This window comes from Haematobia irritans, chromosome 1, assembly GCF_050003625.1.
Source record: "Haematobia irritans isolate KBUSLIRL chromosome 1, ASM5000362v1, whole genome shotgun sequence".
Classification (NCBI taxonomy): Eukaryota; Metazoa; Arthropoda; class Insecta; order Diptera; family Muscidae; genus Haematobia; species Haematobia irritans.
In genome coordinates this window covers 135,808,499-135,836,421 of record NC_134397.1, presented here as the reverse complement: position 1 = coordinate 135,836,421, position 27,923 = coordinate 135,808,499, and the positions used below count along the sequence as shown (strand labels likewise).

The following is a 27,923-nucleotide window of genomic DNA, read 5'->3' as shown; positions in this document are numbered from 1 at the left end:
AACCGTATACTAAGACCACGTACTAAATTTCAACCGGATCGGATAAATTTTGCTCCTCCAAGAGGCTCCGGTGGTCAAATCTGGGGATCGGTTTATATGGGAGCTATATATAATTATGGACCGATATGGACCAATTTTTGCATGGTTGTTAGAGAACATATACTAACATCAGGTACCAAATTTCAATCGGATCGGATGAATTTTGCCCCTCCAAGAGGCTCCGGAGGTCAAATCTGGGGATCGGTTTATATGGGGGCTATATATAATTATGGACCGATATGGACCAATTTTTGCATGGTTGTTAGAGACCGTATACTTAGACCACGTACCAAATTTCAACCGGATCGGATGAATTTTGCTGCTCCGGGAGGCTCCCCAAGCCAAATTTGGGGATCGGTTTATATGGGGGCTTTACGTAAACGTGGTCCGATATGGCCCATTTTCAATACCATCCGACCTACATCAATAACCACTACTTGTGCCAAGTTTCAAGTCGATAGCTTGTTTCGTTCGGAAGTTAGCGTGATTTCCACAGACGGACGGACAGCCGGACAGACGGACGGACATGCTTAGATCGACTCAGAATTTCACCACGACCCAGAATATATATACTTTATGGGGTCTTAGAGCAATATTTCGATGTGTTACAAACGGAATGACAAAGTTAATATACCCCCATCCTATGGTGGAGGGTATAAAAATCATAAAATTGAATAATTTCTTCTACAAAGTTTGTATTACAGAAAAAGGTGCTAAGAACTAAAAAATCTCGTGGAAGTGAGAAGGATGTGGGGGAATATACAATTAGGCAGAAACAAAATTTTGAGCATTCAGGTCGAAAACCTATGTTGTTAGCACCTATATTACCTGTTTATTTTCATAATTCATTATGATTGTAAATATATAAATAAATAAATAAAATTTTGAGCACAATATTGTTTGGGAGAATTTTTTTTAAGCATATAATATTTTTGGGTGCAAAATGCTTCCAAACATATTATATGTTCACATAATAACATATTGTTTTTTGGAAGACAACATTATTGAATTTGGATGCAAAAATACAAAATGTTTGGAACTTAGACTACCCAAACATATATTGTTTAGACCAATATGCTTTCAAACATATTATATATTGGAAGAGATCAAACATATAAATGTTTGGGCAATACCCAAAAATGTATATGCTTGAAGCAAAATATGTTTGGGAGTATATGTTACAGAAGCGATTTTTTGTGAGGGTGTACGTATAACCTCAAAAATGTCAAGCTTTACAATAAAGCTGTCAGTTGGCAGATTGCAACACTACAGTTGCCCAAAACCTGTCAAATAAACGGCAACCCGTTTATGTATGGCATAGACCCCAAACCTAAAAACCTAAAAAAAATTTTTTGAATCAAAGCAAAACTATATAATATATAATTATGAAAATTCCCATCAAATATATGTATACAAAAATTCCATCAAGGTTAACATCTATTGTTGTGTTATTCCCGAACTCTCTAAAGCACGAAATATCTTGCGAATGGAGTAAATATAAGCAGCCGTCCGTAAATCATTACACAAAGCAAATTCATTGGCCGTCTCCTTAATGCCTTGGCCAGCAGTTTCCATTACAGTTTGTAAACCAAAATCCACGATATCAGCTTCCGAGGTGCAATTGCAAATTTCTTCTAAATTTTTGTTAGCACAAATAGTGGCCTAAATATCATAAATTGCCTCTAAACAAGAAATTATCTTCAAATGTATACAAATATCACCTACCACCTTGCCATCCAATGATTCGTTAATGGAATTGATTATCTCTCGTATGACATGATTATCACGTTTCGTTGTCATCTTTCCATAGGAGACATGATTGATATTTTTCAAAAATTCAAAATACGATACAGTTACACCGCCAGCATTGCAATACATATCGGGTATCATGAGAACGCCTTTCTTGCGAAGTATTGCATCGGCTAGAGGAGTAACTGGTCCATTGGCACCTTCTAAAATGATTTTTGCTTGAACTTTATCCGCAGTTTCAGCATTCAAAACTTTTTGCGTGGCACATGGCATAAGAATATCACATTTTTCACCCAATAAAGAACCTTGTTTCTCGGTAGCCTTTGGATAACCTTTGATTGTTCTCTTCTCCTTCACATATGACATAAGATCCTAAGGAATAAGAAAGCACAGATATGAAAATTTAAATAGTAATCACAGTTGGGATGTAAACGAGTCTTCGTAATATCGTAGTAGCAAACATTCATAGATGTGGGGAAAAGTGTCACTTCCCCAAAAGGGGTTCTATTCTCAATATACACGCAGAGAAGGAATATGATCGCCCCAAACATGTTTCAAGAGCAAAATGTTATATCGGTGAAAATTGAACATTTTTGTGGCAAAAAAGTTCTTTTCTCGACAACCATATACATAGTTGCCGAAATCAGATACATAATTTTCAAGAAAATAACATTGTTGCGACAATCGTGTTACAGGTTCCCCGTCCAAAAATAACATTTTGCCCTTGAAACATATTGGAGGTGATCATATTTAATGGAATTTTACTTTCCTTAGGAAATAAATGATACAATTGCGATTTCCCAGATATTTAATTCAATAACAACGAGGGTTGGAATGAAATCGTTTTTTTACAACTTTCGACTTGAATTAACTCAACAATAGTGTATCGATGAACTTATTTCAATTTGTGGTGATGAAGCTCCGTCAAGGACCAATGTTTACCGATGGTATGGTGAGTTGAAGCGAGATCGTAGTTCACTCTAAGACGAATTTCGTGAAGGTCGGCCAAAATTAGTTGTTGTTCCGGAAACCATTGATGCTGTTCGCCAACTGATGTTGCAAAAGCGTTATGTGACCTATCGTGAGATTGTGACCTTTTGCGCCGTCCAGACTATAAGTTATTCCGGACGGAATGTCTGTGTTTGTAAAGAATCTTAAAGTGTGGCCAATCGATACGAATTTTCGGCGATGACTAAATAATCCACAAATGTGTTATCGACCACATTAACAACAGTATCGATTATGCGGTTGTGGCCAACATTTGGGATATGTTCGAAAGGAGCACTGTCGTTCGGATAAACTTAGAGTCTGGACGGCGCATTAGACATTAGTGGAACCAGCATACACTCAATATTGCATGAATATTCGACCGCTAAAAATATTTGTTCGCGTTGGATCCCACACAATTAGTCATTCGCTCACAAAAAGGCTATTATCGATTGGTCGAAAGAAATGCTACAAAAATACAATCGCGGTGCTTCGAAACCCGTCTAACAGGTTGGCTGATAAGTCCCCGGTCTGACACATAGATGGCGTCGCTAGTATTAAATGCATATTATTTTTATATAGTACCAACCTTCAAATGATACGTGTCAAAATTTGACGTCTGTAAGTCAATTAGTTTGTGAGATAGAGCGTCTTTTGTGAAGCAACTTTTGTTACTGTGAAAAAAATGGAAAAAAGGAATTATGTGTTTTGATAAAATACTGTTATCTGAAGGGGAAAATACGGTGGAAGCAAAAACTTGGCTTGATAATAAGTTTCCGGACTCTGCCCCAGGTAAATCAACAATAATTGATTGGTATGCAAAATTCAAGGGTGGTGAAATGAGCACGGAGGACGGTGAACGTAGTGGACGCCCGAAAGAGGTGGTTACCGACGAAAACATCAAAAAAATCCACAAAATGATTTTGAATGACCGTCAAATGAAGTTGATCGAGATAGCAGAGGCCTTAAAGATATCAAAGGAACGTGTTGGTCATATCATTCATCAATATTTGGATATGCGGAAGCTCTGTGCAAAATGGGTGCCGCGCGAGCTCACATTTGACCAAAAACAACAACGTGTTGATGATTCTGAGCGGTGTTTGCAGCTGTTAACTCGTAATACACCCGAGTTTTTCCGTCGATATGTGACAATGGATGAAACATGGCTCCATCACTACACTCCTGAGTCCAATCGACAGTCGATTGAGTGGACAGCGACCGGTGAACCGTTTCCGAAGCGTGGCAAGACTCAAAAGTCCGCTGGCCTCTGTTCTTTGGGATGCGCATGGAATAATTTTTATCGATTATCTTGAGAAGGGAAAAACCATCAACAATGACTATTATATGGCGTTATTGGAGCGTTTGAAGGTCGAAATCGCGGCAAAACGGCCCCATATGAAGAAGAAAAAAGTGTTGTTCCACCAAGAACACGCACCGCGCCACAAGTCATTGAGAACGATGGCAAAAATTCATGAATTGGGCTTCGAATTGCTTCCCCACCCACCGTATTCTCCAAATCTGGCCCCAGCGACTTTTTCTTGTTCTCATACCTCAAAAGGATTCTCGAAGGGAAGAAATTTGGCTGCAATGAAGAGGTGATCGCCGAAATAGAGGCCTATTTTGAGGCAAACCCGAAGGAGTACTACCAAAATGGTATCAAAAAAATGGAAGATCGTTATAATCGTTGTATCGCTCTTGAAGGGAACTATGTTGAATAATAGAAAAGAATTTTGACAAAAAAAATGTGTTTTTCTTTGTTAGACCGGGGACTTATCAGCCAACCTGTTATGACATCTTGACTGGTGATGAATCGTGGATACACGTGCATGACCCCAAAAGTAAACAGCAGTCGACTGTATGTATGTTTTAAGATGAGGCAAATCCAATAAAATTTGCTCAAGCTCGTAACACTTCCAAGCAAATGATCACCTGGTTTTTGGGACATATCGCATTCGTACCACTAGAACGCAGAACAATCAATTCTGAATGGTACATAACCATTTGTTTGGTAGTTATCTTCAAAGACATCAGAAAAAACAACCATCGAAGACGGTCTTCACCAGGACGAATTTTCACACATCGGCTCAAACAAGCACTGAAAAAATCGATGGGTCATGCGCCGTATAGTCGTGACTTGGTGCCGAATGTGTTCTTTTTATTCTCGTACGTAAAAAATAAAATGAGAGGTCAATGTTTTGCGAAACCTGAAGAAGCGATTGATGCGGCCATTATGCATCTTTTGGAGAGACCTGTATCCGAGTGCCAAAAATGTTTCGACAATTGGTTCAAACGCATGCAAAAGTGTAAAGATCTTAATGGGGAATATTTTGGAGAACAATAAAGCGTTTTTCAACGATTAGCGTTTGTTTTTGTTCTCTTGTCCCGAAATATAAAAGGCAACTCTCGTAATATAAAACACCAACACGATGTCCTGTAAATACAGAATTTCTAGCTAGTCTATTGCTGAATAGCTGGCCACCAGACCACAACACCTTATAGTTTTTCGTTTTTGTCCGGCCTTGCATACACAGGGTCGTGGGTTCAATACCAGTTTCGTCGCAACCCCAAGAAGGTGTGGATTATCCCCGCTTAGTAATGCTGGTGATATTTCTGAGTGTTTTCAAAGCTTCTCTAAAGGTTTTTAAAGCTCATCGTAATGTGAAACCCCGTTCGGACTCGGCCAAAAAAAAGGTTCCCTGTCAATGAGCTATAGATAGATAGAATCGGACAGCCCAATGATAAGAGAAAAGTTAACCACCTGTGGTATTGGAATAGGCTGAGTCTGATATATCGGCTGCCACAATACCTAACCTAGCCTCCTATACCCAGACGCGAAATAAATAGTATTACTAAGACCTACAGGCCTAAAGTCCTACCACTGAGCCCTTTGGGTGTGAAATATTCGGATTTAAAGATGCACAACTGAGACTTTCGGGCCTACAGATCGCTTGTGAACACAGAGAAGGAATATGATCACCTCAACCATGAGCAAATTTTAATTTTTGGGTGGGGACTATTTAACATTTTTAGAAGGCACCGTGAGACAATGGTTAGCATATCCGGCTTACATACAAAGGGTCATGGGTTCAATCGTAGTTTCGACCAAACACCAAAAAGTTTTTCAGCGGTGGATTATATCCTTTCAGTAATGCTGGTGACTTTTCTGAGTGTTTCTCTAAATAGTTTCACCGCAACGTTGGACGCAGTTCGGAGTCGGCTATAAAAAGGAGGTCCCTTGTCATTTCTCATCAATTACCGAAGCTCTACGAACCGATGTTCTCATCGATCATCAACCACCACCATCAATTATCAACGAACTGATATATGCTATATGGTGTTGTAGTCTGGTGGCCGGCACTTCAGCAACGGACAGGTTTAGATAAAGTTCAGCGTGTGGCGCGCTTGTGTATCTCAGGTGCATTCAATAAGACAGAAACAGATACCCTTAATTTCATGCTGCATCTATTGCCTTTAGACATTTTGGCCAAACAGTCAGCTGCAACAACGGCTGTGCGGTTGCGCGAGCTATCGCTGTGGTCGGAAATAATGTACGGTCACAGTTCGGTCCTCAAAATAATGCCAGATGTGCCTAATGTAGTGGATTACACTCTGGCGAAACCACTTTTCGACAAAAAGTTTGAAACTCTAATTCCCAACAGTGAGGCGTGGTGTACACAGACCCCGGGGAATAAAATATATATAGATTTATACACCGATGGCTCCAAATTGGATGGACAAGTGGGTTTCGGATTATATTCTAACGATCTGGAACTTCGAATAGCGAAAAGATTACCTAATCACTGTAGTGTTTTTCAGGCTGAAATATTAGCAATAAGAGAGGTGGCGAATTGGCTGGGAAGTAATGTTCCAAAAAATGTTGGCATTAATATATACTCAGACAGTCAACCTGCAATAAAAATCCTTGGACTCTGTGTTCCTAAACTCGAAAACGGCAATCGACTGCCGCAAATCTCTCAACGAGATGGCTGAACAGTACAATATTCACCTAATATGGGTGCCTGGCCATAGGAACATACCGGGTAACTGTCAAGCAGATGAGTTAGCAAGGCTAGGAACTACCTTACATATTATAGGGGAACTAGAATCTGTTGGTATATCTTTGGCTACCTGTAAGCTCTTACTGCGAGAGAAGGCTGTCACGATGGCAAATTTTCGATGGGAGAATTGCGACACAAAGCAAATATGGCCCCATTTAAACTTAAACCGCACACTACATATGCTAGTGTTCTCGAGACGTCAGATATCACTCCTGATATCTGCTATAACGGGTCGCTGCCTGATAGGCGATTTTGAAAAAACTATAGGCGCGAAGTATAATGACTACTGTATGAGCTGTCATGATGCAGAGGAAAAGGAATCAATTAAACACCTCTTGTGTGAGTGTCCTGCATTTTGTGTAAGGCGTAAGCAAATTTTAGGGGCATATAGCTTTAGATTACTGGCGGACCTGGAAAACGTTAACTTAAGCAGTCTGCTAATGTTTTTGGAACAATCTGGTTGGTTCAACAAAGAAAAATGATCAAGAAGGTTCAGTGGTTAAAACTAGAAGTGCCCATATGTAATAGGTACTTTTAGTTAATGTGATATCACAATGGACTGAATAGTCTAAGTGAGCCTGAATCTTAATCGGGCTGTCACTTTAACCTAACATATCAGTTCCTGATCATCTTAAATAATATTTAACTCAAATTAATTAATATTTAACTCGAGAGAGATAAACCCTTGTGCTCCTATTGGGAAATATTTTAAGGAGACCCTGGAGGCGACTGAGCTTAACTCAACCGACCAGAACCAGAAACCAAGTTACATCCGAGGTAAAAATGTTGCATCTTTACGAGTCCCCATATAACTCCTTGAAACCCTTGATCAATATTTAAAATTGAACTCGGATGAAATATTTAGAATATTTCAATTGCCAATAATGACCATTTTTGAGACTTATCAGATAGATTATTAGTTTTTGTCTGAGCTATATTTCGTCCTCGAAATTTTATCCAAAATAAAACTTACATTGGCATCTATACCATCGGCATTGACAAGTGATATATCCTTTTCCTCAACTCCAATTAATTTTGCACCTGCTTCCACAACAAATTTTGCTGCATACGAACCGACATTACCAAAACCTTGAACTATGACAGTCTTGTCTTTCCAGCCAGTTTTCAACTTGGCAAAATCCATCCAATCTTTATCTTGTATAAAAACATCACCAGCTTTCCAAACACCACGACCAGTAGCTGAAGTACGACCATTAATACCACCAATGTGTACCGGTTTTCCGGTAACAATGGCCAAGGCATTGATGTCTTTATAGCCTGTAAATACAAGAAAATACGTAAAACCAGCACACCTCCAATCTAGGCCTTGCCTACCAAATGTCTTCAAGTATTGATCACAAATCCAATTCATTTCCCGTTCACCCGTATTTACATCCGGGGCTGGAACATCAATTCCTGGACCAATCATATTACGCCTTAGTAATTCCATGGTATAACGTCTGGTAATGACTTGTAATTCATGACTGGAGTACTTCTTGGGATCTATACGTATGCCTCCTTTGGATCCACCAAAGGGGACGTTAACACAGGAACATTTGAATGTCATTAAATAGGCTAAACCCTTCACCTCATCCTCTTCGACATCCATGCTGAAACGTATACCTGTGTTAAGGATATGAATTAAACCTCGTATGGCTAAAAAAATGGTTAACTCACCTCCTTTTACCGGTAGCCTATGTTTCATGTGATGAGCTCGATATCCTGTTATAATCTCAATCTCCGATTTGGCATTCATCAATGGAAAATTGACTTCAATGCAGGTCGTCACATAACCCATGTATCTCAATATTCCACCGACTCGTTCCTCAATACTAACACCTTCAATTTTAGGATATTTCTTAGTCAATTCGGCTATTAATGAAGGCTCCATATGTTTCGCTGCTGCATGATAATAATATTCCACCATATGGGCAAAATTGGGATCCTTTTGTGTGGGTATATCCTTCAAATGTTGTGGTATTTCATGTTTCCAACGCTTTGTTTGCAAAGCTCCCCTAGCCTTTGGCCATAATAAGGAGATTTCGGGTGTTATGCGTTTGGAAAGAGCATGAAACATGGTCGTTATATCAGAGAGAAAATTTTGCCTTTTTGGAAGTATTATTGATTTTTTCTTAAATGTCTAACAATTATATTAGGGTGGAGCGTAATAGTACTAGTTTCAATAGATACTTTTGAAAATTACTTCATGGACTTTACGAACTTTTTGAAAAGTGAATCTGTCTGTTCTTGTTATTCTTGGTTTATTCTTCAATAATTATTGTTGTTTTGATTTTAGATTAAAATAATGTGTTGACTAAACTACAAGAGTAGCTTAACCAACAGAGGAAAAGTACAGGTTAGATTAAGTTGTAGAGGATTACATCAATTTTTGTGTTGGATTGATGTCCACTTAGACCGATATAGCCCCATTGTGATTCCACGATATAATCTTCTCAGCTTCTTCCTCCCGAGGTTGAGACTCCTTTAAAGTAGCCTCAGAAATTCCACTGGTCGTCTTCCATAAAATAAATTTTAAAACCACCAATCAGAGGACCTGATGAAGGCAAGTATGTTGCTTAAGCTGCACTCCCGCATATCAGTGAGAGCCTGGACACTGACACAGGAAGTGATACGAGTCTTCCGCAACTTCCGGGTCGAGACACCATCTACAGATGTCATCATCTTTAAGCCTAATTCTTACCATAGGCTTCCTGTTATAATATCAATCAAAGGCCGCAATTCCTCTCTGTTCATCGACATCAAAACGTCGCAGTTTCTTCGTTCTTTTCGCCCCATATCAACTTGATTTGCTATCATCCTTTCGTAAAGACCCAATGTCTTAGCTATTCGGTCAAAACCCTGAGTTCTCTACGACAGCGGCTGACTAGCTTAGACCTTATGTCAGCGTTGCATTAGGCTTTTATAGCTGCTTGATTGTCGAAGAAGAAGCTGATATTGCTTCTGAATAACGGCCTCATCAACAGCGACTCAGCAGTTTTTGTGATCGCAGAAATCTCCGTCTGAAAAATACTGCAATCACTATCCAATGTGTAAGACTCTCGTATTCCTAGTTCACTGTAATAAATGCCGCTACCAATTCCTTCATCCATCACTAATCCGTCCGTATACATATTCAGAGTTCCGAAAGGTATCCTCCTGTCTCCCCACTCCTCCATATTTGGTATAATATGTGTCGGCTTGTGATGATAAACATGCTCAGTGGCCATATGGTCCGTCTCTCTACAATGCTCGGCAAGAATTTCAGTATGCCTGCACGCAGTACTCTCCAGTGTGGCCAAGTCTCAGGAGTGTCAATTCTGCTGTTTTCCTTACATATAAATCGAGTGGACAAAGAGGAAAAGTATGTTTGTCAATTTTATTTGGGCAAAGTCCTTTGGACTGCAAGATGATTTGATGGACGGCCGTTTCGAAATCACCACATTCCTCATAAGCATCCTCTACTTGCAGCGAATTTCTGCAGGAATTTCAAATAAACTCTTAGTAGATTTTGAGCCTAATGGGTTATTAACAGGTTGGCTGATAAGTCCCCGGTCCGACACATAGATGGCGTCACTAGTATTAAATGCATATTATTTTTATATAGTACCAACCTTCAATGATTCGTGTCAAAATTTGACGTCTGTAAGTCAATTAGTTTGTGAGATAGAGCGTCTTTTGTGAAACAACTTTTGTTATTGTGAAAAAATGGAAAAAAAGGAATTTCGTGTTTTGATAAAATACTGTTTTCTGAAGGGAAAAAATACGGTGGAAGCAAAAACTTGGCTTGATAATGAGTTTCCGGACTCTGCCCCAGGGAAATCAACAATAATTGATTGGTATGCAAAATTCAAGGGTGGTGATATGAGCACGGAGGACGGTGAACGCAGTGGACGCCCGAAAGAGGTGGTTACCGACGAAAACGTCGAAAAAATCCACAAAATGATTTTGAATGACCGTAAAATTAAGTTGATCTAGATAGCAGAGGCCTTAAAGATATCAAAGGAACGTGTTGGTCATATCATTCATCAATATTTGGATATGCGGAAGCTCTGTGCAAAATGGGTGCCGCGCGAGCTCACATTTGACCAAAAACAACAACGTGTTGATGATTCTGAGCGGTGTTTGCAGCTGTCAACTCGTAATACACCCGAGATTTTTCATCGATATGTGACAATGGATGAAACATGGCTCCATCACTTCACTCCTGAGTCCAATCGACAGTCGGCTGAGTGGACAGCGACCGGTGAACCGTCTCCGAAGCGTGGAAAGACTCAAAAGTCCGCTGGCAAAGTAATGGCCTCTGTTTTTTGGGATGCGCATAGAATAATATTTATCGATTATCTTGAGAAGGGAAAAACCATCAACAGTGACTATTATATGGCGTTATTGGAGCGTTTGAAGGTTGAAATCGCGGCAAAACGGCCCCGTATGAAGAAGAATAAAGTGTTGTTCCACCAAGACAACGCACCGTGCCACAAGTCATTGAGAACGATGGCACAAATTCATGAATTGGACTTCGAATTGCTTCCCCACCCACCGTATTCTCCAGATCTGGACCCCAGCGACTTTTTCTTGTTCTCAGACCTCAAAAGGATGCTCGAAGGGAAGAAATTTGGCTGCAATGAAGAGGTGATCGCCGAAACTGAGGCCTATTTTGAGGCAAACCCGAAGGAGTACTACCAAAAAATTGGAAGGTCGTTATAATCGTTGTATCGCTCTTGAAGGGAACTATGTTGAATAATGAAAACGAATTTTGACAAACAAATGTGTTTTTCTTTGTTAGACCGGGGACTTATCAGCCAACCTGTTATGTGCACATTTTTCAAATTAAGGAAATCTTTTTCAAAAACATTTCGATCAGTCGTTTCTTCTGAAAAAAGCCTTAAGATTGAACATTTTTAGAAACTTTATTCTTGAGAATTTTGTTTGCGAGCCTTTTTTATTAAAAAATTATCTGTGAGACTTTTTCTGAAAAAAAAATGTCTGTAAGACTTTTTTCCTGAAAAAGTGTGCGCGACTTTTTCTTCCTGTCGTGAGTCACTGAGACATAATTGTCTGAAAAATATATCTGAAACTTATTCTAAAAAAAGTGAATGTTTGACAGATTCTGAATAAACTGCTGTGAGATTTTTTTCCTGCAAAATGTGCATATTGGACTTTTTTCCCGAAAAAATTGTCTGCGCTGTAAAATTTGTTTGTATAACCTCTTTCTGAAAAAAGTGTCAAAATTTCATTTCTATAGAATATTTTGTCAACATGTTATTTCTATAGAATATTTTGTCAAAGTTTTATTTCTATAGAATATTTTGTCAAAGTTTTATTTCTATAGAAAATTTTGTCAAAATTTTATTTCTATAGAAAATTTTGTCAAAATTTTATTTCTATAGAAAATTTTGACAAAATTCTATTTCTATAAAACATTTTGTCAAAATTTTATTTCTATGGATTTTTTTTCAAAATTTTATTTCTATAGAATATTTTGTCAACGTTTTATTTCTATAGAAAATTTTGTTAAAATTTTATTTCTATAGAAAATTTTTCAAAATTTTATTTCTATAGAAAATTTTGTAAAAATTTTATTTCTATAAAACATTTTGTCAAAATGTTATTTCTATAGATTTTTTTTTCAAAATTTTATTTCTATAGAATATTTTGTCAAAGTTTTATTTCTGTAGAAAATTTTGTTAAAATTTTGTTTCTATAGAAAATGTTCTCAAAAATTTTATTTTTATAGAAAATTTTCTCAAAATTTTATTTCTATAGAAAATTTTGTCAAAATTCTATTTCTATAAAAAAATTTTGTCAAAATTTTATTTCTATAGAAAATTTTGTCAAAATTTTATTTCTATAGAAAATTTTGTCAAAATTTTATTTCTATAGAAAATTTTGTCAAAATTTTATTTCTAAAGAAAATTTTTTCAAAATTTTATTTCTATAAAACATTTTGTCAAAATGTTATTTCTATAGATATTTTTTTTTTAAATTTTATTTCTATAGAATATTTTGTCAAAGTTTTATATCTATAGAAAATTTTGTCAAAATTTTATTTCTATAGAAAATTTTGTCAAAATTATATTTCTATAAAACATTTTGTCAAAATTTTATTTCTATGGATTTTTTTTTTTCAAAATTTTATTTCTATAGAATATTTTGTAAACGTTTTATTTCTATAGAAAATTTTGTTAAAATTTTATTTCTATAGAAAATTTTTCAAAATTTTATTTCTATAGAAAATTTTGTCAAAATTTTATTTCTATAAAACATTTTGTCAATATGTTATTTCTATAGATTTTTTTCAAAATTTTATTTCTATAGAATATTTTGTCAAAGTTTTATTTCTATAGAAAATTTTGTTAAAATTTTGTTTCTATAGAAAATGTTCTCAAAAATTTTATTTTTATAGAACATTTTGTCAAAATTTTATTTCTATAGAAAATTTTGTCAAAATTTTATTTCTATAGAAAATTTTGTCAAAATTTTATTTCTATAGAAAATTTTGTCAAAATTTTATTTCTAAAGAAAATTTTGTCAAAATTTTATTTCTATAGAAACTTTTCTCAAAAATTGTATTTGTATAGAAAATTTTCTCAAAAATTTTATTTCTATAGAAAATTTTCTAAAAAAATTTATTTCTATAGAAAATTTTGTCAAAATTTTATTTCTATAGAAACTTTATAAAGCATCTCTTAGTTGGAGATGCACAAAATCAAGAATTTTACCAATCTATAGTAAAAAAAAATCTACCATTTTTAGTAAAATTCTACCGATTTTGAATATCGAATTTGAAGATGTCAAAAATAGGACATCAACATAAGTTCGATAAGTTCAAACCCGATTTTCGTTTTAGTTAGCAGACCCCTAGCACTCTAATTATTTAAGTTCATAATTTTATTTCAAAAATATATTTCAATAAATCCAATACAATCACCATTGCATAGATAACTGTTATAACGTCTTCATTTCAGGCATTCCTCTTGGCAGCCAATATCCGTGAATGTGGCAAACGACAATTGCTGATGCTATGCAAACGATATTGCATTTCTGGCTGATTAACTTTCTCAAAGAGTTTTCTTTTGGATTCTTCAATAAAGTGGATAAGAACACCACCATCTCCACCGTCATCCTCATTGAAAGCTTCTCCCTCGGCACATTCGGGACATTGTTGGGTCAAGACAATATCGTCCAGGTCAGTGGGCCAATCGCAGATCTTTTCGATTTGCTTCACCACATAATCACCAAATGCCTTCGAGTCGTCACGTCTCTCCAGGACATAAACACTGGCTGTTATATCGAAAATACGACGTTCCAATATTTTCAAAAAGCGACGAACATTAATCAAATCGACATGCGAATGATTACCCAATAGCATCATCAGGGGCGATGCATCACATTGGGACATTTTGAAAAGGGTTTCGATGCCCTGTAACAGGCTATCCAAATGTTGATCATTGGCCTCACGAACCTTAAGCAATTCGGAGTTTTTCTTTTGTTTTTCAGCCAAAGTTTGTTCCAAACGTTCTATGGTCTCTTCTTGATTTTGTAGGGAATTCAAATTGGATTTCTTCAGCGAGTCAATGTCAATGTAAAGTCTATTCACAGAATTGGTGAGAAGAGTCATGTGATAGCTAAGCTCATTGGCATAATTGAAATAGGAGTAGTATAGACTTTCCTGTTGCTGGAATTTCTCAATGACCTTCTCAACATTTTGTGTTTGGGTATAGTCTTGAATTTTATCCAGGATTTTTTGGTACAAATTGATCTTCTTACTATGGTCACGGCGGAACTTTTCTCGTCGAGCATATTCCTTAGGCTGTAAATCGGCCAGTTCCCGAGCCTTGCCTTTGGTGTACATGAACTCTGTGGTATCAGAATCGGCAGCAATTTTTCTCATAATCCCCTGCATTTCCACCTTACGTGAGTTGCGTTCCTTTGCCTCCTTTTTGGTTAAGTTATCGATTTTTTCATAAATATCGATACAATTATCAAAGGTGCCCAAGGCATATTCGATTAAATCGATCAAATATTTCTTATCGCTATTCAATTTCTGGACCAATTTCGAATAGGATTCATTGAATAAGGTCCGATGATTGAGTACCTTAATTAGTTCTTCGCGTAATTCTGCATTGGCCGCAGCAAAACCACATTCTCTTCTTATACCCACCTCCAATTGATTTTCCAATATCATCATGCGCTTACGGGTTTTCGCCACATGGGCTTGATGTTGATTTTCGGGAACTGTTTGGCGATTTAAATCGTAGATTTGTTTATTCACTCTGCTAATTTCACGTTCCAAATTTCCAATAGCTGCTTTCAGTTTGCGATTCTCATCGGCCAATTCCTCTTGGCACTCAACGTGGCTTTTAATGCTGCGCAAGCACCGTTTATTCTCACGCACATGGGTCACTCCATTGGCTACCCATATTTGAGCCCTAAGATCATCTTTTTCCAGTTTCAATTGTTTAATGGCATTCTGATAGCTTGCCTCGATAATGGTTTCCTTGCGACTTTTCAATTTTGTCGATAGTATTTTCTTGTATTCACGTTGTCGTTTACCCAATTCTTTTTGTTTAGCCAAATAGGCTTCAAGGAAATTCTTTTTTTCCGCATTGTCCATTTTTGTTGGCGGTATTAGACTTGGATAATGTGTGTGTGGCCTCTTTCTAAAATTTATGGAAAATTGTAGAGAAGCTCTATTTTTGGCTTGGTAGGGAAGGAAGGGAAAATTCTATAAAAACAAAATTTTTAAAGTATTTATTTTTCAATTGACTTCTAATACAAAGTTTGATATACGTACCAGGAATTCAGTACAGAAGCACCAAACGCTTTCAGTCTCTGACAGGAATTATAAACTTAAGGCTTCACTGAAAATAGCTTGAATTTTGCAAAATATTCCCTTTAACTAAGAGCTACTTCAAAAACCCAAATTTAAAGAAAGTTTTCTACCGAAAAAAAATTTTGAGAAAATTTTCTATAGAAATAAAATTTTAACAAAATTTTCTATAAAAATTAAATTTTAACAAAATTTTCCATAGAAATAAAATTTTAACAAAATTTTCCATAGAAATACATTTTTGAGAAAAATTTAGAAAAAAAAATTTAGAAAATATTCTATAGAAATAAAATTTTGAGAAAATTCTCTATAGAAATAAAATTTTGAGAAAATTCTCTATAGAAATAAAATTTTGAGAAAATTTTCTATTGAAATAAAATTTTGAGAAAATTTTCTATTGAAATAAAATTTTTACAAAATTTTATATAGAAATAAAATTTTGCCAAATTTTCTATATAAATAAAATTTTCTACAGAAATGAAATTTTCTATAATAATAAAATTTTGAGAAAATTTTCTATAGAAATAAAATTTTTGAGAAAGTTTTGTATAGAAATAAAATTTTGACAAATTTTCTATTGAAATAAAAGTTTGAGAAAATTTTCTATAGAAATAAAATTTTGACAAAATTTTCTATTGAAACAAAATTTTCTATAGAAATAAAATTTTAACAAAATTTTCTATAAAAATTAAATTTTAACAAAATTTTCCATAGAAATAAAATTTTAACAAAATTTTCCATAGAAATACATTTTTGAGAAAAATTTAGAAAAAAAAATTTAGAAAATATTCTATAGAAATAAAATTTTGAGAAAATTCTCTATAGAAATAAAATTTTGAGAAAATTCTCTATAGAAATAAAATTTTGAGAAAATTTTCTATTGAAATAAAATTTTGAGAAAATTTTCTATTGAAATAAAATTTTTACAAAATTTTATATAGAAATAAAATTTTGCCAAATTTTCTATATAAATAAAATTTTCTACAGAAATGAAATTTTCTATAATAATAAAATTTTGAGAAAATTTTCTATAGAAATAAAATTTTTGAGAAAGTTTTGTATAGAAATAAAATTTTGACAAATTTTCTATTGAAATAAAAGTTTGAGAAAATTTTCTATAGAAATAAAATTTTGACAAAATTTTCTATTGAAACAAAATTTTCTATAGAAATAAAATTTTCTATAATAACATTTTGAGAAAATTTTCTATAGAAATAAAATTTTGACAAATTTTCTATTGAAATAAAAGTTTGAGAAATTTTTCTATAGAAATAAAATTTTGACAAAATTTTCTATAGTAATAAAATTTTGACAAAATTTTCTATAGAAATAAAATTTTGACAAAATATTCTATAAAAATAAAATTTTGCCAAAATTTTCTATAGAAATAAAATTTTGACAAAATTATCTATAGAAATTAAATTTTGACAAAATTTTCTATAGAAATAAAATTTTGACAAAATTTTCGATAGAAATAAAATTTTGGCAAAATTTTCTATAGAAACAATAATAGAAATAATAATAATAGAATAGAAATAATAATAGAATAGAAATAATATTTTTGAGAAAATTTTTTATAAAAATAATATTTTGAGAAAATTTCCTATAGAAATACAATTTTGACAAACTCTTCTATACGAGGGCGGTTCGGGGGAGGGCGTTGTCTTGATGAAAAATAATTTTTTTTTGTGTAGTAATCCAGGACGTTTTTCTCGAATTTGTACATTTAATTTGCATATTGTCAATCAATAAAATACCTTTGAATTATTACTAATTATGAATTATTATGAATTTCTTATCCCGGTAAACCTTTTTTATTTAAATATTTAATGACAGCACGCATTCCTAATTTTTCCATTGTAAAAAAATTGCGGATGCGTCTTTTTTGAACACCTGTTTCCTATAGAAATAAAATTTTTTCAAAATTTCCTATAGAAATAAAATTGTGACAAAATTTCCTATAGAAATGAAATTTTGACAGAATTTTCTATAGAAATGAAATTTTGACAAAATTTCCTATAGAAATGAAATTTTGACAAAATTTCCTATAGAAATGAAATTTTGACAAAATTTCCTATAGAAATGAAATTTTGACAAAATTTCCTATAGAAATGAAATTTTGACAAAGTTTCCTATAGAAATGAAATTTTGACAAAATTTTCTATAAAAATGAAATTTTGACACAATTTTCTAAAGAAATAATATTTTGACAAAATTTCCTATAGAAATAAATTTTTGAGAAAACTTTTCTAAAGAAATAATATTTTTGAGAGAATTTTTACAAAATATTCTACAAAAAAAAATTGAAAAAGTTTCTATAGAAAAAATTGTTTGAGAAAATTTTCTATAGAAAAAAAATTTTGAAAAAATTTCCTATAGAAATAAAATTTTGACAAAATTTCCTATAGAAATGAAATTTTGAAAAAAATTCCTATAGAAATAAAATTTTGACAAAATTTCCTATAGAAATGAAATTTTGACAAAATTTTCTATAGAAATGAAATTTTGACAAAATTTCCCATAGAAATAAAATTTTTGAGACAATTTTTGATAAAATTTTGTATATTTGATACAATTTCCCATAGAAACAAAATTTTGAGAAAAACTTCTATACAAATAAAATTTTGACAACATTTTCTATAGAAATAAAATTTTGTTAACATGTTCTATAGAGATAAAATTTTGTCAAAATTCTTTATAGAAATAAAATTTTGACGAAATTTTCCATAGAAAAAAAATTTTGCGAAATTTTTGTATAGAAATAACATTTTTGAGAAAATTTTTGATAAAATTTTGTATATTTGATAAAATTTTGTATATTTGATAAAATTTTCCATAGAAATAAAATTTTGAGAAAATCTTCTATATAAATAAAATGTTGACAAATTTTTCTATAGAAATAAAAGTTTGTTAACATTTTCTATTAAAATAAAATTTTGTCAAAATTTTCTATATAAATAAAAATTTTCATTCTTTTTGTTTTGTTATTGTTGGTTTTGTTCTTTAAGAATTGTTGTTGTTTTTTATTGCAGCTTAAAACCATACATTGACTAAACTACAAGTGTAGCTTAACCAATAGAGGAAAAGAATGTTTGTCAAATTTATTTGGGCAAAGCCCTATAGACTGCAAGATGGTTGGATGGACGCACGTTTCGGAATTACCACATTCCTCATCAGCATCCTCTACTTGCAGCAAAACTATCAACCAAAAAAACAACAACAATGCTTAAAGAACAAAACCAACAATAACAAAACAAAACGAATGAAAATTTTTTATATAAATAAAATTTTGTAAAAATTTTATATAGAAATAAAATTTTGACGAAAATTTCTATTTTTCTATTGAAAGAAAATTTTAACAACATAAAATTTTGACAAAATTTTCTGTAGAAATAAAATTTTGAAAAAATTGCCTAAAGAAATAAAATTTTGATAAAATTTTCTATAGAAATAAAATTTTGACAAAATTTTCTGTAGAAATAAAATTTTGACAAAATTTTCCAAAGAAATAAAATGTTGACAAAATTTTCTATAGAAATAAAATTGTGACAAAATTTTCTATAGCAATAAAATGTTTACAAAATTTTCTATAAAAAACCTTATAAATACATAAAGAGTAAACACAGTTTTTTTCACATACATTTATTTATTATTATTATAAAGTAAATCTTAAAAATAGTATATTAAATAGAACATTATTATAATACCGATTGAGATATGAATAACGCAAAATCTCAAACGTTTATTAAACAGCAATGGTTTAACAATCAGTCTATAGTTTTTTCTCCTCTTACATAGCTATATCATCTCAATGTTATTTATTTTCCAACTTTGTGCAGTGTATTCACTACATTATCGAAAATATCTCCAATTAGTTTTCCTGGGTGAAAAAATGTATCGTTACTATCTGCTAGATCAACAGGTGGAGGTATATTGGATTTAGGATTTTCATAGCAATTGTACATTCGATTGATTTTTTCAATATCCAGATTTGAAAATCCCATACGTTGTCCCATAACTGTATTACCATCGGATTGCTAAAACGATATAGAGAAAATAGAGCAAATATTAACAAACATATAAAACAAATGTTTTTATGCATAAGACTTTACTTTGAATGTTCAAACATTTTTTTTGTAAATCATAAGATTTTAATCTTCGTTAAGTGATTTTGGAGTCTATGCAACGATTATTTCCAACGATAATCATTTGAGACACCTATTTGTACTCTCCATCAAGGGAGGGGGTAAACTAACCATGGTATTCCGTTTGTAACACATCAAAAATTAGTCCGAGACCCGATAATATATATAGTCTGGGTCGTGGTGAAATTCTAAGACGATCTAGCGATGTCCGTCCGTCCGTCAGTTGAAAGGTCGGATGGTATTTTAAATGGCCATATCGGACCCCATATAAATCGACCCCCAGATTTGTCTTGCGGTGCTTCTTGGAAGATCACATTTGACCCGATCTGGTTGAAATTTTGTACGCGAAGTTACAATATGACCTCTAACAACTAAGCCAAAAATGTTTTATCTCGATCCATAACAATTTGGAGGAGCAAATTTCATCCGTTCTGGTTTATATCGGTTAATAATTATAAAGATCGCCATATAAATCGACCCCAGATTTGATATCTAGAGCCCTACGGAGGAATCAAAATTTTCAATCAATTTTATTTATTTCATTTATTCATTCAGAGCATGTAATTCTAAGCCTATTTGGCCAAAATAAAGTAATTACAGTGGACTACTCTCTGCAATTTTATATCAATGAATTTTGTAACTAAAATTGCTTCAATCACTAAAATGTTAGCATCAATCACAGAGTTAATTAAACATAAAAAATTGGATTCATTAAAAAGGAATAGCTTTTTTTGGAAAAGGAATTTCTTTTAATTGATTAAAACATTTATTTATTTTTGAAATCTCAATTATTTTGTTCCATTGAGTCAATCTGTTAATTAAATGAAGTTTTTTTTTTCAATTAATTAAGTAAGAAGTTTATTTTTTCGTACTCGGCTATAACAAGAAGGGTAGCACTCAGTGATAAGTTCCCCACGGTGGTATCTCAATAGAACGAATAGTCTAAGTGAGCCTGAAATATCGGTCTGCCCCTATACTTAACCAAACCTAAGCACAAGAGAGTCAAATCGGGACAATGGTCTTTAAGGGGGCTATACTAAAACATGAACCGATACACACCACATTTGGAACATCTATTTATGAACCTAAAATATCTCTATATATCCAATATCATGCAAACGTCTATTTATGAACCTAAAATATCTCTATGTATCCAATATCATGCAAATCGGTATATACTAGAAGCTCAAGAAATCAAATTGGTAGATTGGTCTATATGGAGGCTATACCAAAACCTGGAACGATTATAGGTCCGAATATTGTGTATATTCGGACCTATAATATCGCCCCATTTTGAATTTGAGCCAAATCGCATAACAATTTGGATGTCTAGCACGGTTGCCAAAAATAATATACCAAAATTGGGAGAAAATTTTACCACAAAAATACCAAACAAAAACCTCTTTTTTCCAAAATTGTATTTCTACACAAAACTTTGTCAAAATTTTATATCTGTAGAAAATGTTGTCAAAATTTTATATCTATAGAAAATGTTGTCAAAATTTTATATCTATAGAAAATGTTGTCAAAATTTTATATCTATAGAAAATGTTGTCAACATTTTATATCTATAGAAAATGTTGTCAAAATTTTACTTGTGTTGAAAATTGTATTAAAATTTTATAGAAGACTTTGTCAAAATTTTATTATTATAGAAAATTTTGTCAAAATTTTATTTCTATAGAAAATTTTGTCAAAATTTTATATCTATAGCAAATGTTGTCAAAATTTACCTGTGTTGAAAATTGTATTAAAATTTTATAGAAGACTTTGTCAAAATTTTATTTCTATAGAAAATTTTATCAAAATTTTATTTCTATAGAAAAATTTGGCTCTATAGAAAATTATGTCAAAATTTTATTTCTATAGAAAATTTTATCAAAATTTTATTTCTATAGAAAATTTTGTCAAATTTTATTTCCATAGAAAATTTTGTTAAAATTTTATTTCCATAGAAAATTTTGTCAAAATTTTATTTCAATAGAAAATTTTGGCTCTATAGAAAATTATGTCAAAATTTTATTCCTATAGAAAATTTTGTCAAAATTTTATTTTTATAGAAAATTTTGGCTCTATAGAAAACTATGTCAAAATTTTATTTCTATAGACAATTTTTTCAAAAATTTTATTTCTATAGAAAATTTTGTCAAAATTTTATTTCCATAGAAAATTTTGTCAAAATTTTATTTCCATAGAAAAATTTGTCAAAGTTTTATTTGTGTTGAAAATTGTATTAAAATTTTATAGAATACTTTGTCAACATTTTATTTCTATAGAAAATGTTATCAAAATTGTATTTCTATAGAAAATTTTGTCAAAAATTTTATTTCTATAGAAACTTTTGTCAAAATTTTATTTCCATAGAATATTTTGTCAAAATTTTATTTCTATAGAAAATTTTGGCTCTATAGAAAATTATGTCAAAATTTTATTTCTATAGAAAATTTTGTCAAAAATTTTATTTCTATAGAAAATTTTGTCAAAATTTTATTTCCATAGAAAATTTTGTCAAAATTTTATCTCCATAGAAAATTTTGTCAAAATTTTATTTCCATAGAAAATTTTGTCAAAATTTTATTTTATACAAAATTTTGTAATTTTTTTTTCTATAAAAAATTTTGTCAAAATTTTATTTCTATAGAAAATTTTGTCAAAAATTTTATTTCTATAGAAAATTTTGTCAAAATTTTATTTCCATAGAAAATTTTGTCAAAATTTTATTTCCATAGAAAATTTTGTCAAAATTTTATTTCCATAGAAAATTTTGTCAAAATTTTATTTCCATAGAAAATTTTGTCAAAATTTTATTTCTATAGAAAATTTTGTCAAAATTTATTTCTATATAGAAAATGTTCTCAAAATTTTATTTCTATATAGAAAATTTTGTTAAAAATTTATTTCTATAGAAAATTTTGTCAAAAATTTATTTCTATAGAAAATTTTGTTAAAAATTTATTTCTATAGAAAATTTTGTCAAAAATTTATTTTTATAGAAAATTTTTGTCACAATTTTATTTCCATAGAAAATGTTGTCAAAAGTTTATTTCGATAGAAAATCTTTCATACAAAATCTACCAAAACATTAAAAATTCTACCAATCCAAAAAATCTACAATTTCTGATAGAATTCCACCAACTGTGACAACCGTGGTGTCTAGACGTCCAGAAACAAAGACAAATGGTTAGGTTAGGTTAGGTGGCAGCCCGATGTATCAGGCTCACTTAGACTATTCAGTCCATTGTGATACCACATTGGTGAATGACAAGGGACCTCCTTTTTATAGCCGAGTCCGAACGGCGTTCCACATTGCAGTGAAACCACTTAGAGAAGCTTTGAAACCCTCAAAAATGTCACCAGCATTACTGAGGTGGGATAATCCACCGCTGAAAAACTTGTTGGTGTTCGGTCGAAGCAGGAATCGAACCCACGACCTTGTGTATGCAAGGCGGGCATGCTAACCATTGCACCACGGTGGTTCCCAACAAAGACGAATATAAATTTTCAGTTCGATTTGTTGTGGAGTGGTCTATATGTTGTTTATGTTTTTTTTTTTTTTTTATATCAGAACAGATGTGGACAAATAAAGTTTCTTGAATACATAATTCAGAGAAAGTGAGTGCTTTAACTATTTATATTTGGGAAATATTTGCATTAAAGTAGAGGTATGCACGTGAGTAATATTTTGTTCACGCACACTCACGACAGAGAAATCTTATTCACGCACAGTCACGATATTCTTTGATAGGACTCACGCTCACGAAAAGAAAATTTGTACTCACGCACACTCACGCACGAAAATCTTTTTAATGTCGTGACTTACGATAAATGTCATGACTCACGAAAAACCCCGTGACTCACGAATAATTTTATGAGTGATTTACATATAGAACCTAATTGAAAACATGAGTATGGTTAAAATCGAGTGCGTTATAAAACTCTTACCACCTAGGATGTCACTAAAATTGTAAATGAATTCAACTCGTAAGCATTTTATGTTCGTAAGCGGGATTATTTTCGTGAGCGTGTTTTTCCGAAATTCGTTACTCACGTACACTCGGGAAGATATTATTTGCGTGACTCACGCTCACGCACGACATTTGGTTGGTTAATCACGCTCACGCTCACGCACACTCAAGCCGTCAGCGTGAATCAAATTTTAGTGAGTCACGACAATTTCGTGTCACGTGCACACCTCTACATTAAAGTATATTTGGAGAAACGTATGTATTTTGCATTGCCAACAAGTAATAAAATTTCATAAATAATATATTTCTTTAGAAGAAACCAGTAAGGAAAGTCTAAAGTCGGGCGGGGCCGACTATATTATACCCTGCACCACTTTGCAGATCTAAATGTTCGATACCATATCACATCCGTCAAATGTGTTGGGGGCTATATATAAAGGTTTGTCCCAAATACATACATTTAAATATCTCTCGATCTGGACAGAATTTGATAGACTTCTACAAAATCTATAGACTCAAAATTTAAGTCAGCTAATGCACTAGGTTGGAACACAATGTTAGTAAAAAACAAGTAAGAAAGTCTAAAGTCGGGCGTGGCCGACTATATTATACCCTGCACCACTTTGCAGATCTAAATTTTCGATACCATATCACATCCGTCAAATGTGTTGGGTGCTATATATAAAGGTTTGTCCCAAATACATACATTTAAATATCACTCGATTTGGACAGAATTTGATAGACTTTTACAAAATCTATAGACTCAAAATTTAAGTTGGCTAATGCACTAGGGTGGAACACAATTTTAGTAAAAAAATATGGGAAACAACCAAATTGGGCAAAAACTCTGGCTTCCGGGGCCATATAAGTCCATATCGGGCGAAAAATATATATGGAAGCTATATCTAAATCTAAACCGATTTCAATCAAATCACATCCGTCAAATGTGTTGGGGCCTATATATAAAGATTTGTCCCAAATACATACATTTAAATATCACTCGATTTGGACAGAATTTGATAGACTTTTACAAAATCTATAGACTCAAAATTTAAGTTGGTTAATGCACTAGGGTGGAACACAATTTTAGTAAAAAAATATGGGAAACAACCAAATTGGGCCAAAACTCTGGCTTCTGGGGCCATATAAGTCCATATCGGGCGAAAAATATATATGGAAGCTATATCTAAATCTAAACCGATTTCAATCAAATTTGGCACACATGACTATACTACCAATTGTACTCCTTGTGCAAAATTTCGAGCTAATCGGGATAAAACTCTGGCTTCTGGGTCCATATAAGTGCATATCGGGCGAAAGATATATATGGGAGCTATTTCTAAATCTGAATCGATTTTAACCAAATTTGGTACGCATAGCTACAATGCTAAATCTACTTCTTGTGCAAAATTTCAACCAAATTGGGCCAAAACTCTGGCTTTTAGGACTATATTAGTCCATATCGGGCGAAAGATATATATGGGAGCTATATCTAAATCTGAACCGATTTCAATCAAATTTTGCACACTTGACTATACTACTGATTGTACTCCTAGTGCAAAATTTCAATCAAATTCGGCCAAAAATCTGGCTTCTGGGGCCATATAAGTCCATATCGGGCGAAAGATATATATGGGAGTTATATCTAAATCTGAACCGATTTCAATAAAATTTTGCACACTTGACTATACGACTAAGTTTTATGTTTGTACAAAATTTCAAGCAAATCGGTATAAAAATCTGGCTGCTGGGTCCATATTAGTGCATATCGAGCGAAAGATATATATGGGAGCTATATCTAAATCTGAACCGATTTCAATAAAATTTTACACACTTGAATACACTACTAACTGTACTCCTAGTGCAAAACTTCAATCAAATTGGGGTAAAACTCTGGCTTCAGGGACCGTATTGGTCCATATCGGGCGAAAGAAATATATGGGAGCTATATCTAAATCTGAACCGATTTCAATAAAATTTGGCACACTTGATTATAGTACTAATTGTTCTTCTTGTGCAAAATTTTAAGCAAATTAGGGTAAAACTCTGACTTCTGGGGCCATATAAGTCCATATCGGGCCACACTGTTCCACAGTGTGGCGCAGGGTATACAAATTTTTACCGACCACCAAAATTGGTCAAAAACTTCAAAATGAAATTTTTGGTAGAATTTTCTTAAAATTTTAGTAGATTCTTTCTGACTCGAGTGGCAATAGTGATTGAGTATCCAATTTGCTATATTAAAGCAAGTTTATTATCAACCTCGACAAACTCGATGTATGTGTCGAGATTCAAGTCCGAGAAGAAGGACCCCTTGGACGAAATTTTAGAAAATCAACCGAAAGATATCGGAGCTATATGTAAATCGAAACCGAGTATGACCAAATTTGACATGCATAATTTTAAGTAAATCGTAGTGAAAATTTTGACCTACAGTCCGAATCAATAGGGTTCTATTCTGATACAAAGAAAAAAATAATTGTGTCAAATTTGAAGTCGACTGGACTAAAACTGCGACCTAGACAAAAATGTGTTCACAGACTGACATGGACATGGCTAGATCAACTCAGGGGCCCACCCTGAGCATTATTGCCAAAGATACCATGTGCATATCTCGTCTTCTTCTGGGTGTTTGCACGCACTAACTTATAATAATCTGCTTCACAGTGTGGCGCAGGGTATAATTGGTCCCTTGTCATTGGACAAAGCGGAGAACCGGCTACCAGTCAATGATAGGAGAGAAATTTTCCCACTTGTTGTTGGTTTTGGGTATAAAAATGAGTTAGTTATAAAACATTTTGGACTAGCCTATATTAAATAAAAAGAAACTAATTCTTATCAAACTTACCTTGGCCACTATTGTAGGTTCACCATTCTGGGAAAAAGCTTTCGCTGAATAATGCATTACACTGCCATAATCGTAAGGCACCCCAAAGGCAGCTGTTGGAGTGATTTTCTTGAAATTCTCATACGCCGCCTTTTTGATATTCTTGTATTGTATATCAACAAATGAGTCACGTTCTTGGCGATTCTGCTCATGTAGAAATCCCAAAACATGCATTAGTTCATGCATTGCTGTACCAGGTTTACTCAAACAGCCGGGAGTTTGTAAATTCACTTCCTGTTTACCTCCAACACGACCGATAGAGGACCAACAACCCGAGCGGCCATTTAGAATGATTATATAATCCGTTTCGCTGGAACGTGGTACAAAACGTATACAGGTCCTTTGATGATATTCATTAATGGCATTGGCTATCACATTTAACTCTTCTCGTTGAAATTTACCCCCAATTTCATAGGGGATAATACCATTGGGCCATCGTGTGGATTTGGTAGTGAGGCCATTTTTCAATATTACCGAAGATTGAGGCATAACAATATCGCCCTCTACATAGGATCCCAATTCCTCGGGATTTACTGGTGATGTATCAGCTTTATAGGTTTCCAAAAGTTTGCCAGTCATATCGGAGTCCGGAATGCGATATAATGATCGACCATATATGCTTAAATCGAAGACATCCGAAGTATCGTGTTCATTGTCCACATCATTGGCATCGAATTGAATTCCTTTGGGGGTAGGATCCTGTGGCAAAAGTCCTTCATAGATGGAGCTTATTAAATGTTGACCTTCCTGAGATTTCGCTTCAATATTGAGGGGATCTTGGAAACTTTTAATATTTAAAGGTCTACTTTGAATTAGCCTTAGGCTAAGAAAGACTATGGCCAAAGATTTAAGGAAGCTCATTTCTTTCAATTGTTGCTTAAGGTGCTTTTTCGAATTAACAACTACTGAACTATCTATCGGATACAATTAAATTTATACACCCGTCGCTAGAGTGGAACTCTAGAACAATCAACGTCAGTCATTAACATTACCACTACCTATAGCATACCCATACTTAGCATTCTACCTCCATGTTATGTCAACAATTTTGATATGAAAACTATGATAGACCATAAAAATTTCACTGTTTTATTTTTTGTCCCACCCCCTCCCCGCCTCGAGGGAGGGGTAGAGTATCACTGTAGTTGGCCAAAAGTATGAATATCATCGAGCATTGCAACCTTCAGCCATTCGACATGAATTTAACGACCACAATTCGATCGCTGTCGCTGCTCTATCTCTCTGGTAATGCTTGTCATGTAA

At 33.1% G+C, this 27,923-nt stretch overlaps 3 protein-coding genes across 3 annotated transcripts; all 3 read right to left on the bottom strand.

The window, feature by feature from the left end:
* Positions 1–1,390: 1,390 nt before the first annotated feature.
* Positions 1,391–8,990, bottom strand: bb8 (big bubble 8). Its single transcript, XM_075291724.1, has 5 exons — positions 8,511–8,990; positions 8,169–8,456; positions 7,807–8,111; positions 1,765–2,160; positions 1,391–1,701 (listed from the first exon to the last, which is right to left on the bottom strand). Exons 1-5 carry the CDS (start codon positions 8,908–8,910, stop codon positions 1,477–1,479), a joined length of 1,614 nt encoding a protein of 537 aa, XP_075147839.1. The 5' UTR covers positions 8,911–8,990; the 3' UTR covers positions 1,391–1,476.
* A 4,713-nt stretch (positions 8,991–13,703) lies between these two features.
* Positions 13,704–15,580, bottom strand: wam (wampa). The gene has a single exon (XM_075291723.1). The coding sequence runs from the start codon at positions 15,445–15,447 to the stop codon at positions 13,795–13,797; it is 1,653 nt and encodes a 550-aa protein (XP_075147838.1). The 5' UTR covers positions 15,448–15,580; the 3' UTR covers positions 13,704–13,794.
* A 3,709-nt stretch (positions 15,581–19,289) lies between these two features.
* Positions 19,290–27,565, bottom strand: LOC142221871 (hatching enzyme 1.2-like). The gene is made up of 2 exons (XM_075291722.1): positions 26,622–27,565; positions 19,290–19,700 (listed from the first exon to the last, which is right to left on the bottom strand). Exons 1-2 carry the CDS (start codon positions 27,519–27,521, stop codon positions 19,482–19,484), a joined length of 1,119 nt encoding a protein of 372 aa, XP_075147837.1. The 5' UTR covers positions 27,522–27,565; the 3' UTR covers positions 19,290–19,481.
* Positions 27,566–27,923: the final 358 nt, after the last annotated feature.

Excerpts from the sequence above, each read along its gene's own strand:
- wam (XM_075291723.1), bottom strand. The coding sequence starts at position 15,447 with ATGGACAATGCGGAAAAAAAGAATTTCCTTGAAGCCTATTTGGCTAAA.
- bb8 (XM_075291724.1), bottom strand. The coding sequence starts at position 8,910 with ATGTTTCATGCTCTTTCCAAACGCATAACACCCGAAATCTCCTTATTA. Across the intron at positions 8,457-8,510 it reads TAGGCTACCGGTAAAAGGAG|GTATACGTTTCAGCATGGAT; the intron begins GTGAGTTAACCA and ends TCCTTAACACAG. Across the intron at positions 2,161-7,806 it reads CCGATGGTATAGATGCCAAT|GATCTTATGTCATATGTGAA; the intron begins GTAAGTTTTATT and ends CTTATTCCTTAG.
- LOC142221871 (XM_075291722.1), bottom strand. The coding sequence starts at position 27,521 with ATGAGCTTCCTTAAATCTTTGGCCATAGTCTTTCTTAGCCTAAGGCTA. Across the intron at positions 19,701-26,621 it reads AACCTACAATAGTGGCCAAG|CAATCCGATGGTAATACAGT; the intron begins GTAAGTTTGATA and ends ATATCGTTTTAG.